Raw genomic sequence first — 15,180 nt, forward strand, 5'->3', positions numbered from 1 at the left:
ACACACCAAACCCATGCTGATATATCAGAAGCAGAGCCTCCAATGCCTAGAACCAGAGTCACTCCAGCTCCTTCCCAGGCAGGAATCCCTCTGAGGGTGCACACACGCTTGGTACCCCAAGTGGCCCCTCCCAACCCAGGCAGCGCTCAATGGAGGCTGCTGCTCCTGCGGGGGAGTCAATACCCTGTGGACGGAGCCATCGGTCAGAAGGACCCCGACTAATTAAAAGCTGGTGAGGTTTAAATAATTCATCTCCTTAACTCCCATTGATCGCCCAGTTTAGTAGCCACAGACTTGAAACAATATTAAACAGTCTCCTCTAGCTCCATGGGGGGTGGGTAAGCTGACATGTGCCCACCCCTCTGAGGACATCACCCACCAGAGATGCAGGAGGGGTCAGGGATATCTCGGCCTGAATCCAAGGACACCTGTGACCCACCCAAAGACCAGATCCCAGTCTCCTCCTAAATAGTGTTTTGAGAGATTTTTTCCAATGGTCTGGTTCCACTCTCCCCTCACTCCACCCTCCTTCCCCACTCCCCCCAGCTATGGAAAGCACCCCATTAGAGCACAGAATGAGCCAAAGGACCCCTCTGTGTGCCAAGGGACTGGGGCATGCGGGCACGAGACTGACTGAGCTGCCAGGGGTATATGTGGAGGGACTGACCAATGCCGCTGTGGGGCCGGCCTATGTGTTGCAGGCTGAGGCCCTTGTTCATGTCTAGAAGTCCATTCTTGGGCCAGCAGCCCATGGCGAAGCTGTAAGCCTGGAAGACAGGAGGCAAGAATGGTTAACAGAGGCCCTGGTCCCCAATACTTACCACCTCCACCCTCCAGCCAAATCGTCCCACTAAGGGCTTACTCTCATCATGTCACTTCATGAGAGTCCCCTCATGGAGGCCCCTTTCCTCCAGGACCCCCACCAGAAAACCCCTTCTTCTTTCAGAGCTCCTTTTGTCCTAGGTATCTCCCATCAGAGACTCCCAACCCCCACTGGGTGCCCCCTTGCCAGGCTCCTCTAGACAGCTCCCATTTACTAAGACCCTCCTTTATCAGGACCATCCTGGGGCACCTGGGTGGCTCAGTCGGTTAAGTGTCTGACTTCAGCTCAGGTCATGATCTCACAGTTTGTGAGTTCGAGCCCCACATCGGGCTCTGTGCTGACAGCTTAGAGCCTGGAGCCTGCTTCAAATTCTGTGTCTCCCTCTCTGTCTGCTCCTCCCCCGCTCACTCTCTGTCTCTCTCTCTCCTTCAAAAAAAAAAAAAAAAACGTTAAAGAAAAAAATTTATCAGGACCATCCTGTCAACAGGGCACCCCCTTCACCAGGCAGCCCTATTAGATTCTGCCTTTCCAGACTACCCAGCACTCTGCTGGGCCCCTCCCCACAGTATTGCTGGTCATAAAGCCTGGTGTCAGAAAGGACCTAGGAGACTAACATATCTAAACTTCACTCTACAGATAGGAACAACACTGAAGTGAGAGGGGGCCAACCACCTGCCCATGGTCTAATTACTTTAGACTGAGAGGCAGGCCAGATTATGGAAGGCTAGGTTCCATGTGTGGGCTCAACTGAGGAGGGGTAAGGTCTCAAGCAGCTGTGATGGGAACATATGAAGAGAGAGAGAGAGAGAGAGAGAGAGAGAGAGAGAGAGAGAGTGTGTGTGTGTGAGACAGAGAGAGAGAGAGAGAGAGAGAGAGAGAGAGAGAGAGAGAGACTGTGTGTGGTTGGGGGAACAGATCTCTGCTGAAGGTCAAGTGCTCACTTATGCATATTCAAAGCGGCCACCCATCGATCTGTACTTAATTGTTTTCCTGGGGTTGGGGAAGGAAGTGCTGGGGGCATCGATCTGCTCAGGCCCCTAGCACTTCATTGCCCCCCTCCGTCCCCTACTCTGCGCCACCTGGCCGCACCAACCTCCGTGGTGGGGGGTGGTACATGGTAGGACAGGGATGGCACTTTTTCTCACAGCCCCTTACAGGCACAACTGACTCGATAGCACAGATGAGGAAACTGAGGCCCAGAAAGAAGAGACTTACAAGGGTTAGAATGTTATTAAGTGACCCAGTGGGAATTTAATTCCTGCTCAGCCCAACAAGGGGGTACCCACTGGGGGTTGGGAGTCTCTGATGGGAAGCAAAGTCCTGGGCTTCTATCAGAGAGCTGTATAGCTGGATGGTCCTTCAAACATTTCCCATCCCTCACCTTTGAAGTCCTGGAACCCTAGACTGCCCTCCTCCCAGGGGAAGAAAGCAAATGGGATGTGGTCATTGGGAACGTAGCTTGGTTGAGTTCCCAGAAGCTAGGTGGTGGGGCCACTGGTGGAATGGAACTAAGGTGACGGCAGCCACGGTCAGACAGGCACTGTAGTGTGCCCACCCATCCCTGGGCCCAGAGGGCCCCATCCCATCACAGACTCCCTCATGGTGAGGAAGGTCCAACACGGGGTCAGCAGGCTGGACAGAGTCGGTGCTAAGGCCAAGGGGCTGGGCAGAGGGCAGGTACCTTTCCTTCTCAGCTGCAGGAATCAAGCTTCAGCCCTGTGGGTGCTTCAACCTCAGCACCCTCCCGAAGCCATTTTCCTTGACATGGAGGTACCAGCCACAACTCAACTTCCCAGTCAACCCTCCCACGTTTTCCCACGCCACAGCTGAACCCACAAATCGGGGGCTGAGTGTGAGGCACAAGGACAGGGGAGAGAACGCTGGCTTGGAGCCAGGGCAGAGCCGGGGGAACGCAGGCAGAAGCGAGGGAAAGCAGCCAGTGGGTGGTGCACAGCTGGAAGAGCTGCTGAGCGTGGTCAGGGCCATGGCTGGAGCGCAGTGGGCCAGAGAGCAGTGGCGGGCCGGCTTTCAAGTACTTTAAAATCACTTACAAAGGCCGGATTAAACGATCAGAAATTCCATTTAATAGGACAAATAAAGAAATAACAATCTACCCTATCAGCCTGGAGAAGGCGAGCTGGATGGGTTTTTTTCCCCTCTAAAAAGGAAAAAGGGAAGGAAGGGGGAAAAAAGAAGGATAATGTGTGTTTACTCAAGCAAAGAAAAAAATATTTAAGTGATGTCGGGGAGAAGATTGCAGTAACTAGTGAAGAATAACATCGTCTACTTTGCTGTCAAATCACACCCGAATTTCAGTAATAGATTCTCGGCTGACACTCAATTCAATTCGAAGGTGATCCTGCTTTATCCCAGCCCATCAAATATTAAACACTTGCATTAGCAGGTGCTGCCGCTTCCCGGCTTAAAGCGGCGGGCGGGCAGCGGGCTGCTGAGGCCCCTCTGCTCTGCTCACGGCTTGGGGACAGGGCAGCTCAACGTTATCTGCACGTCATCCCGAGTCTTATCGCAGCTAAGCGGGAAGACCACTTCAGATAACATTAGACGCTTGCCCTGACGCGTCACCGTGATTAGATTATTATTATAATTATGACTCCCCAAGATCTTCCCTAGACTGGGACATGTGGAAGGGGGGCGGTGGGTGGCAGAGCCCAGGAGGGCCGGGCTGGGCCTGGCTGGACCAGGGCAAGCTGGAGCCCAGGCAGGAAAACAGAGGCAGCAGGCAAGGCAGAGGCCCCGGTCCCGCCTGACGGATGCCTTTCAGGAAGGGCAGTCTAGCTTGTCAGAGCGAGGGCGAGATGAATTGGCGTCTCCAGCGTGGCCGCGGGTGTCATGCGCACAGTTTCCTATTCCCAGATAAGGCATGATAACCAATTGCTGCCGTGACATGGCCTCATCCAGTTCTTCCTCAGGGGGGCACGAGCGGGGGGAGGGGGGCAGCACGTGCACATGGGTCTGCCAAGCTCCTAATAAGAGGGATTTAATTTTTACAAATGCTGCTTCCAGCGGGGCCTTCACATACCAGCCAAAGTCCAAAATGATATTAAAAATGGTTAATTAAAACTGCTCTCCTTCAGCCTGGGCTCTCCCCCTGCTGCCCCTGCTGAGAACCCTGGCATGTCTCCCCCAGGCACTACCATACACCCCTGCAGAGCTGAACCTTCAGAAGTGACCACCAGCCTCAAGGAATCCCCACAGGCACAGCACCACAAGCTCCCTCCGGCTCCTACATCTAAGGTACCCCTCAGCCACAGACAACAGACAGAGCCACCCAGAGAACACAGATCCTACAGCAATCTGTGTTCCTACCAACGTGTGGTCTGGATCCTCAGACCTGCTGGCCCTCCATGTCTGTACGCACATGCCCACCACCCCCAGCACTCACTTCTTAAGTCCCTCCCCATCAGATACATAACCATCAAGTGTGCATACCCATACAGGCACCAAACTCCCCCTCAGGTTACTAGGCACATCCTTCCACTCCCGACTCCTTCCAGACATCCTCTGGGAGATTACATCCCTCTATGAATCTGAACAGAGCCTGCCCAGGAACCCAGCTTAGAACAAGGTGACATGGGCTGTGTCTCAGAGATTCTGGCTGAGAAGTCAAGGCTGGGACCTAGGGAACCATTAGAATAGGAGGATCAGGGAGGCTGTCCCCTGTGGTTGCCCACAGGGACAATGGAGACAAGCAGGCCTGTGTGGGGTTGGAGGCAGCTAGGAAAGCTTCCTGGACAGAGTGGTAGTGAAGGGCTGGAGCGCGGGTGGGGGGGGGGGGTAGGTTTGACAACAACATTCCAGGCGGGAGACACAGCAAGGACAAAGGAGAATGGCAGGAGCAAGCTTGGTGAGAGCACAGGCAAGGGCTTGGGTGTGGCTGGGGCAGCCAACAAGGACAGAAAGAGCCATATCTTGAGGTGCTGCTTCCCAGCTCTGTGTTCCAATGGCAACACTGGCATCAATCAAGGGGCCTAATTATTGTCCATCCCCTTTGTCCCGCCTGCATCCTATCCCCACTTCCTCCCTCTTTCCTGCCAGCCTGCAGGGTGTGGAGGTAAAGGACCCAGAAGCTTTCTGACTTTGCTGGGGCAGGAATGTGTCATAAGAGCTCTCACCAACAGCCTATGCCCAAGTCCCTTTCCCACACTGGTTCCAAATTCTTGGGGTGCCACTTCTCCAGCTGCACCTGCCCAGCTGTGGCTTCCTGGCCAAAGAGTGGGGCAGATGGAACGATGACTGAGGAGCCCCTGAGTCTATCCAAAGCAGGTGGAGCTGGGGTGAAAGATGCCGGGTCTACCAAACCACAACATCAAAGCCCTGTGCCAGGAAGGCACACACACTTCCCTTCCCCTGGGCTGCTGTAATTTCCATGCGCGGGGAAGCAGGTGCCGAGCTGCTCCCGGCTGGCTCTCCTCTCTCGCGGCTCTGCCCGCCTTGGCTGCTGCCCCATTAGCTTAGTGGCCAGCCATCTGCGACGGGCCTGCCGCGCAGCCCTGCTGTAGGCGCGGCGGGTGGCCCCCTGTGTAACAGGGAGCTTTGCCATTAGCGCCTTTAATATTCTGACACCTCAGCACAGCCTGCTATTACATGCAAACGCTGATCGCCCTGTGAAATTACATTGCTGGGCCCGCGAAATGGAATCGTGTATAATCAGCCTCCTCCATGCACTGTCAGTCCCATCACAAACACGGCGCCCGGCGGCTTACGGGGGCTTAGCAGCTGCGACAAGTGTATTGGGTTTAATAGATGAAGTAGCCCTCATCGGCAGCAGCATCAGATCCTTCAAAAAGGAAGGAAGAAGCACTGATGGCTGCTAGGGTGTCTCTGCCCACCCATTCACTACCTGCGAGGGCCCTGAGGGTGGGGTGGCTACTGAGTGGGCAGGGCAGTGGTTTGTGTTAGAACCCAGCTCAGAGTGCAGACAGAAGCACAGACTGCTCTGTAACTTCCAGAAAACCCAGATCTTCCAAGCTAGAACCAGCATATCAGACCTATCCAGCTTCCCCATGAGGTGGGGAGGAGCAGACCTTTAACCAGACCTGTAGGTGACATGTCACCTGGTGGACCTAAACCCAATGGGTCATTTCCCAAGACGAGCAACCAAATCAAATCACCCGCCATTTCCACAAACACCCAATGGATGAAGCTGTAAAGGTGATACTCTGAAGGATGGGGGAGAGAAAGCCTGACACACGTAACTACCTAGTTCTTTATTTAATTGGCCAACACTTCCATAGCTGGTGAACCAAGTACTAAGGACACAGGTAAACATGAGGATGGCAGATCCAGCAGCCCAGGCTTCAGAGGAAGGCAGTGTGGTCAGGCTCAGGAGTCAGACAAACACGGATTTGGCTCCCAGTTCTGCCAGTTATTAGCACTATCACTTTGGAGGAGTTATCAAAGCTCTCTGAGCCTCAGTCTCCCTCACTACAAAATGGGATGATCGTTCTTTCCCCAGGTATACCTGAGGTCACTCAGGAGCACCCACTCCCATTATTATCTCCAGATATTCTTGGTGCCATCACCCAAAATGCACACTGACTTTGAGGATGCTGCTCCCTCTCCTTTTCTGGGCTCAGCCTAGCACCAATTGTGGCAGACTGTATTTTTCAGTGATGGCTGCAACACTATCTCCCATCTCACATGTTCTTCTTACAATGTGACTTTGATATACCTCTTATCTACAGAGGGAGTCTATGTCCCTCTCTTTGAAACAGAGTAGGCTTTTGTGACTATTCTAACTAACAGAGTAATGCAGAAGTGATGCTGTGTGACTTCAAGGCTATTTCAGAAACGCTGAGGCAGCTTCCTCCTCATTCACTGGAACACTTTCCCTGGAGCCTGAGCTGTTCTGTTAGTAGTCAGACTGTTCCAAGGCAGCCATCTTGCTAGGAAGCCCAAACTAGTCCATGCAGGGACCACAAACAGAAGCCACTGAACCAGGCAAAGAAAGAGCCAGCCAGCCGCTGCTATTCCAGTCACACCCTGTGCCAGCTTCAAGGACTAACTATAAATGAATGAGAGAAGCTGGGCTAGAAACACCTTACTGAGCCCTTCCTGAATTCCTGACCCACAGAAACCATGAGATATAATAAGATGGCTGCTGTTAAGTCACTAAATTTTGGGGTGATTAATTATGCAGTAATACTAACTAGGAAACCAAAACCTACTCACTTCTGGATATACTCTGCCAATACCTTCAACTTCTTGCTGCTTGGAGACTATTCTTCCTCTCTCTCTCTGGGACTGCATTCCAGGTCATCATCACACTGGGTAACTTCAGTATCTACAGGATAGCCCACCCATGAACCTTGCCTTTCAGTTTCTCAACTTCCTGTGCTCTAATGACCTTCTCCTCCTCTACCTATTTCAGCCATCCATCCCTATGGCCACACCCGGGGCCTTATTATCACCCAGAACTGCTCTCTCTCAGAAATCTTAACAAAGACACATTCCACTCTGACCCCAGCCTCCTATCCTTCAGCTTTTGTACCCTTTACTCTTGCTCTTTTCTCAGCCTGCCCATCCCCTTCTGGCCTCAATCCTTTCTCTACCAGGCCTGTGGCCCTGGGGTCTATCATTTCAACCACTCATTCCCCAGTCTTCAACTCCTTGCCCACTTACCCTACTACACCTTCCCTGAAAAAAACCCAACCATGACTCCATCCCTCTACACCTGTGCTTGAGCTGAGTGATGCTGGAAAGTCATTCTTCTGCATAGGAAGTGGACACTGTGGGGACCACCTGAGCAATTCTCAGTGGTATGCCACAATCCTACTCTTCTCTTTCATAAAGATAATAAAGCTGTGGCACAGAATTCTTTCAACTACATGCCCCTCATCTACACATGCATCTGTATCCTTCCCCGCCTGCTCCTCTGCCAATGTTGTTCTAACAGAAGGGACACCTCACTTCTTGTCTAAGACCAATACTGTACCTGTGCTTTACACCTCGCCTTTCTCCCACCTGCTTAGTTCTGTTCCATCTGGGATCCCCTTTCTTTCTAAATTCTTAACCTCCCCCTCTCTGCAGGTTCCTTTCCACTAGCATTCTAGCAAATGCTTGACTCTCCATCAACTTCACACAACTTCTTATGTCTCAGATTCCTCTTTGTAAAATAGAGGTAACAGTTCCTACTGAAGAGAGTTGATGTGAGGGTTAAATGAATTATTGTGTGTAAAGCGTTTAAAACAGGGGCGCCTGGGTGGCTCAGTTGGTTGCGTGTCCGACTTCAGCCTAGGTCATGATCTCATTGTTCCTGAGTTTGAGCCCCACATCAGGCTCTCTGCTGACAGCTCAGAGCCTGGAGCCTGTTTAGGATTCTGTGTGTCTCTTTCTCTCTCTGCCCCTCCCCGACTCATGCTCAGTCTCTCAAAAATAAATAAAGCATTAAAAAAAAATTTTTTTTTAATAAAGTGTTTAAAACAATGCCTGGCCCTTTAAAAATTATTACAGTGTTAGATTATTATTTTTAAAGCCCTCCCTTCACTCCACATCCCCATCGGGTGACTGTTCTCCTATTAATAATAACCAAACTTCCCAAGTTTGTCTTCACTCGGCTCCACTTACCTCCCCCATCACTCCTTAGCCCTTTGCAGCTGGTTTCTGGCCTTACCGCTGTGCTCTGCTTCTGTTAAAGTCTATGGTCCTCACCACACCACCCACACCTAGGGACACTTTCAGGGTCTTGCTGTCTCCTCTACTCTGTGGCCTGCTTCAGCTTTGAAACCCTTCTCCTTTGGTTATGTTTGAGTTTTCTTATCTCTCTGCCCTGCCATTTTCCTCACAATCTCCCTGCAATCTTTTCTGTGTATTGCCATCCTCTGCATGCGCTCAGGTGCTTTTTGCTTCCTGTTTTGGTCTACACTCAACCACTCTCCCTGGGTGCCTTTTTCAACTTCCTTGTCTTCCAACTCTCCAAGTTCCGATTTGATACTCTTTGCCACTACTTGAGTATCAAACATATATACTCTATTGCCTACCTGACATTTCCACCTGGATTTCACTCAGGTACTTCATCTCAAACTTAAAAAACAAAAAACAAAAAACCTGTCTCAACATCTCCTCTCCAAAGTGCTCCTTCTCTTGGGTTCCCAAATCCCAGTGAAAGCCATTACCATCTCTGTGGTAGATCAGAAATGTTGGTTCAACTGTGCTTCCCTTCCTTCTTCTTCTTTACTGCCCCCTGAGTCCTGGGATTGCTGTTTCATGCCTCCAAGACTTGAGCAGTTCCTTCAGCCTGCCTAGAATGCCCTCTGCCTTCTCCCACTTTTTGTCCTAGTGAACACATACTCCTTTTACCACGAACTCAAAGTACCTTCCTTTCCCAAGATTTCCCTGACTCATCCCTTTTTTAACTCCCCCCCCACCCCATACTCTGAATAGCATCTGTAACACCAGATTTGTTTACATAACTGTTACCACGATGCTGGGAGATTCTTAAGGGGAGGGGCTGTATCTGCTTTTTCTCTAAATGGTCTCCATTGAGGGAAGGGAAAACCAAACATCTCTTTGGGTCTCATTTTGCCAAGGAGGAAGGCCTGGTTTTCAGAGTTACTACTCCTGTTGACCCTATCCAGTCTCCTTCTAGAATCACTGTTATTCTTGCCCAGCAGACCAGCAATCCCCCCACAGCCAACCTTAGAACTGGGGTCTCAGCTGCCTGTCTTAGGAGAGAAGAGGAGATGGTTTCTGCCCCCCTTCTCTTTTTCTGAGCTCTTTGGCTTTATGGATAGCTCCCCCTCCATTCCTGTGGCCCAGCAGCGGCTTGGCCAGCACAAGTATAGCAGCAAAAGGATGGACACTCATATCAGGTGACAAAATCCATCCTCTCTACCCCTAGCAGGTAGTTCTACAAGTTCATTAGTGTTCCCCAGCTACCAACACACTTGAGGGTCCCCAGAGCTGCTGCTGCTGCTTCTTCCATCAACAGAACTTGAGTGGGATAATTACGGTCTCTGTGTGCTTAGTCTTCCTGCTCACGGCCCACAACAGGACGGCCGCCTCTACTGTACTGGACCATCATTACAGCAAAGGCAGGAGCTGCACCACAGGTCTAGGGTCCACAACATTTGGAGGACAGCTGCCAAGTCAGTTGGATCTCATGAGGGGCCTGAGTCTATTCCCAGGTGGAGTAATCCAGAGCCCTTGCTTCGTTGCGGAGTCAGAGGGGATGTGGAGGCACCAAGGTTTCTGAGGTGAGAACCAGACAAGAGGAGCTCCTAAGCCATGCTGCCTGAGCCCCCACAGAAGAGGATGGCCTCTCTGGGGCTCCACCTGCACTGTCACAGAGTTGAAGGTCTCAGCCAGCTGCCCAGGGTGAGAGCTACCTTGTGAGTTTTCTTTGTTTTCATTACAATTTCCTCTCCCATTGCTTCTTTTTAGCCAGCCCTTTCCTCCCCGGGGTGCTGGGGATTGAATGAAACACCACCCCCGGCTCCAATAAGTGTATTTCAATTACATCTGTCACTGCATAACGATATAATGATATATCATGTGATATTAAATCCATGGTAATCATATCAGGGATTTTTTTTAATCGTGCACTAATCGCATTATTACATCTCTATAATTAACAACAGGAGGTATGGAAATTCAGTTAAGGCAGAGGCTCAATGTACTCCCCTCACCCCATCCCGCCCTAGCTTCCCCGGATTAGGGCCCGAGTAGGAGTTGGGAACTGCAGGGCACTAGCAGGATGGGCCAAAGCTCCCACCTCCCAGTGCCTCAGCCATGGGCAGAGCCTTCAGCATCCAGGGCTGGCAGAGAGGCCAGACTGAGACCAGGGTGCTGCCTTGTGGATGCTCAGGAAAGAGCCTGGGATAGAGACCACACAGAGAGGCCCAATGACAAGGCTGAGCTGGGCCTTCCAGACCTCCTGTCATTACAGCACTAAATCTTCTCTACGGGGAGGGGAGTTTCCTTTCCTTCAAACCAGCAAGGCCAATGCTTTTAAGGCGTAAGGCAAATTCCTGCCTCATAGTCTCCTGATCAGAATTCTTCTTGCTACTGCTACACATATTCCCTCTCTCTGACCTAGCCCTCTGCGGTGGCAGCTCTTAACATCACCAGGTCCAACAGCCGTGATATCTCTGCCTCTTGGTCCTAAAATCCCTGAGCTGAACAAACCCAATGATTCCTGGGTCTCTTCCTCCCCAGTTCTCTCTCTGAAGTCTGGTCCTTCATATTGCATGACAAGTGGGTTTTTGATAACCACTGGAGTTGTTCCCCTTTCCCCCCAAATGGTCCAAGTTGTTATGTCCTCCTACCCAGACCTATATGGAGATGGGAGGGGCCTGGGACTGCAGCCTGAACTATGTCAAATGACCCTGTCTCTCCCACCCCCCTTCCTGATACTGAGCTGTTAGGGCTAATCCCCTCAGGGGTGTCAGAACCAGTCTGCAAAGCAGAATTTTGTGTTTCAAGTCCAAAGCTTTGAACTTGGCATGTAACTAGTCCTCAGTGAGGGGCAGGCATTTTGCTAAGTTTGACTCTCAGAAGTTGGACAGGCCTGAAGATAAAAGAGAAAAATCATGTCCTTTTTCCTAATAAAAAGGAGACACTAATAGCAGTCAGCACTTAGGCAAAGCACTTTAAGTTTCTAAAGTGCTTTCCAAATTAAAATATAATCCTTTATTGAACATGTGACACCACCAACCCCCCACACACGAAAGCATGTGCCTGCTTGTACACAGCACATACACCTTCACTTTCTTTCTCCCTGGGAAAAATGAAAAGGCTGTTCAAAACCTTCACCCCAGACCTCCCTCCATCTTCATTGGCTTGCTCATGTAACACACACTTATTATTGAGCAACTACCACGTGCCAAGCTCTGTGCTAAGTTCTAGAGACACACAAATCAAGTAGACTAGGCCACTGCCTTCAAGGAGCTTCCAAGCTAGAAGAAGAAACACATAAACTCACATGCAGTGGGGGGCTGAGATCTTGCAAGAAGGGCCCTGAGGCAGAAACCCTAACCAGGTCTGGAGGGAAATCACCAAGAAGACTGAGGTGGGCTTCAGTAGGACACCGAAGGGGGGCGGTGGTGGGGCGGGGTGCCTGGGGAAGGTGGACATGTGTGCCAGAGAAGCTCAGTTCAGAGGTCTGAGCTGAGACAAGAAAGTCCTAAAAATGTGTATGAGTGGAACATGAACAGGGAAGATCACCCAGAAAGAGAATAAAAAAGCCGTTAGGGTCAGAAGAGGCCCTTCTCTTTTCTGATGTTTGGAGGGAAAAGAGAAAAGCCAAGAGATGGAAGGCTGAAACACTACAGCCTCTAGAACCAAGGCCCAAAGAGCCTCCTGTCTGGGCACACCCACCACCCTGGCCCCCGTACCGCCCTTGTCACAGCCACCTTTACTCCACTTAGATGTGGTACGATGGAATAGCAGGCTTTGTAATCATACTGACTCACTCATGACAAACATACTGACAGCCTATTACATGCCAGGCCACATGCACACGTTAGCAATACAGACACAGTACTGTCCTCAGACAGCTTCACAGTCTATTAGAGAAAGGGGATATTAAATAAACAGCAACATAAATAATCACTAAGTTATACCTACAGTAGGAGCTCAAAGAAGAAATGTAGGCTGTTAGGACAGGACAGGAGAGAGGAACCCGACCTAGTTGGGGAATGGTTCCCTGAGGACAGGTAAGCAGAAACCAATGGACTAAGAGGGGGAGAGGTTTGGGGTCAAGGAAATGATGCATGCTAAGGTCTTTGGGCAAACTACAACAGTACCTGGAAGGAGTCAAGCCAAGGCTGGTATGCTTGGAGCATAGGAGGCAAATATGACATGTGGCTAATGAGGAAGGCAGGAGATTCCAGACCATGTAGGGCCTCAGAGAACAGAATAAAGGGTTTCATATTGTTTCCTAAGGCAATGGGAAGCCATGCAAGGGTCTACCACTGTCAGGCAATGTGAACTTAGGGTGCTGTACCAAAGTCGCCTTTGCACACCTACCCCTCCTTGTTCCTAAGGGTAGTCAGGCCTGGGAAATGCTAATAGAGGACCAAGGCCATTTTCTTCTGGAAGGAGAGAGAGAAACTGCACAAGCAGCTGAACTCATTCATTCATTCATTCATTCATTCATTCATTGAAGACTCACATATTTGGGGAAGGCCTGCCAGACCCTGGCAACTCAAGTGAATTACATGTAGACCTTGCCCTCAAGAACTCACAGCCCTTTGTAGGGAAATGAATACCGATGCTAGGAAGTGCCCAGTCACCGTATCAAAGCCATCAGTGAGAACTGTAGTAGCATTCATTATGAAGGAGAAAAGTGCTCAGGCCCAGAGGCATCTGGAGCCCGGGATAGGTGTGCTGCCTCCTGGTCCCCTCCTCACTGCTCAAGCAGCAATTGGCTGGCTGGAACAAGCACTCTGACACAGACTGCGGACTGGGCTGGGGGTAGGGTGTGAGGAGGACCCTGAGCCAGGGATCCTGGGAAAGGGCTGGAGACCAAGCAGCAATGAACTCGAGCCAGGATCTCCTAATGGTAAAGACGAAGGTTAGAAGGATGTGACCAAAGCTACAGAAGGCAGAAGAGGGAAAGGCTCACTGTATCATCCCGGGATGATGGAAGGGGCACCTTTAGAACAACTAACAGGACTTAAATAGGAAATCAGTTCAGGAAATGGCAAATCTAGTCCCCAGGCGTGTTTCCTCTTTGGAAAGTGAAGGGCTTAATTACTTGACTTCTTAGGTCTTTTCCTGATCTGAAATTCACAGGAACTGAGGTGAATTTCCCACAAGAAAGAGTCCAGCTTATTTCTGATTCCATACCTTTGCTTATGCTATTTCACCCCTGAAACACTAGCCTTCCTCCACCCTCTCCAAATCCTACTTGTCTGCCAGGATACCACTTTCAGGAAGCCTTTTCCTGATTTCTCTTCCTCCCTCCCCTAAGTCCCATCCAGACCTCCATGGTTCATACTATGGTTCTCCCTATAGCACTTTGTTTAATTACATATTACATAGGGTCTGGTTCTCTTACCTGATTGGTCTGGGGACTGTCTTATCTCTCCCTGACCCCTGACATCCATTTCAGGGGCAGGAGGGGAGCTCCACTCTCTCAGGCCCTAGAAGCAGGCAGAAGTCTGGGTCCCCACTCCCTCTGCCCACAGTCCTTTGAGAACTCAACAGGGCTCTACTTGAAAAGGGTGCTAAAAGCAATGATGTCTCCAAGTGCGATGGGAGATATTTGTGTCTGCTTTACCCTTGGCTTTTTGCTCCGGTTCAGGTAGGAGCGGGGTGGGCCGGCTGGCAGATCTGAGAGCGCGGCACGCCCCAGCGGGCAGGGCGCACAGTGCGGGGAAGGCGCGAGTCAGTCTGGAGTGCTCCCCATTTATCAAGCTCACGCAGGCCGCCAGCCGAGCGAGTCTTTCTATCATTACACCTCTCAAAATCCGATTCATACCACTAATCCTGCCTTCATTCTCCCAGATTAATAACATCTCTTTCAACCTTCACAGTGTGATAAATAGACAAAGAGAGAACAAAAGGAGAGACAGAAGAGAGAGAAAGAGCTGGAGCAAGTCCCCATAATAGAGAGAGCCGAGAAAGAGGAGAGGGAAAAAAGGAGAGCGAGCGAGAGCAGGCAGCGGCCGGAGACTACAGCTACCTCAGAGAGCCGCTGAGGAGAGCGGGCCGCTGCGCCCCGCTATGCGCTCCGCTCCGTCCCTGAAGAGAAAGAAAGGCTCGTTAACAGCTCCTTCCTGCCTGCACTTTTGTTCAGATTCTTTTCTTCCCTTCCAATCCTGCTTTAGGTCAAATTCCAGTGAAAATGAGTTCCCGGTTTCATGGGCTCCTCCCAGCCTCCCTACCAGGCTCAGGAACCAATTGGGCCCCTGGCAGCCGGGCTGGATCTAGGCCCAGGCAGGGCTGGGAACAGGTTTACCAAGGGTGGGGCAAGCTGGCCTAAAGCTTCCCCAGAGCTGGTTCCTTAGCCTGGTCCCCTGCCTTGCTCTTTAGGCTGAACAGAAGAGGAAACAGAGCAGAGGGAGGGCTTGGGGTCCATTTCCTAAGGCTCTGTCCTGTACATCTCTCTGACTTAAAGCCCTGGCAGGTACAATCCAAGGCCCTTAACCCCCGGCAGCCTAGCTAGCTGGTGAAAGTAGGCACCACCCAGGCTTGCTAAAACTGAGGTGTGCCCCATACCATCAAATTATGATGGAGAAGTGTGCCCGGGAAAATAAATCCCACTGGGTCCCAGCCCTAGCCTTAACACAACTGATCTGTGACTCCTCTCCTTGTTCTCTCTGCCCAGAGGCTCACCCATGCTTGTCTCCATAGCACACTCCCTATCCTCCTCACAGACTCAGTTTGAGGCC

At 51.0% G+C, this 15,180-nt stretch overlaps 1 protein-coding gene across 9 annotated transcripts in view; it reads right to left on the reverse strand.

The window, feature by feature from the left end:
- ERI3 (ERI1 exoribonuclease family member 3) overlaps window positions 1-15,180 on the reverse strand; it is a 128,387-nt gene that overhangs the window by 25,685 nt on the left and 87,522 nt on the right. For all 9 annotated transcript variants that reach the window (XM_040469983.1, XM_040469985.1, XM_040469986.1 and 6 more), the window contains one exon: window positions 668-767. In XM_040469983.1, the coding sequence (XP_040325917.1) occupies window positions 668-767 (100 nt within the window). Of the gene's footprint in view, window positions 1-667; window positions 768-15,180 lie in introns of those variants that run through there.

This window comes from Herpailurus yagouaroundi, unplaced genomic scaffold, assembly GCF_014898765.1.
Source record: "Herpailurus yagouaroundi ecotype Mexico unplaced genomic scaffold, PumYag 77, whole genome shotgun sequence".
Lineage (NCBI taxonomy): Eukaryota > Metazoa > Chordata > Mammalia > Carnivora > Felidae > Herpailurus > Herpailurus yagouaroundi.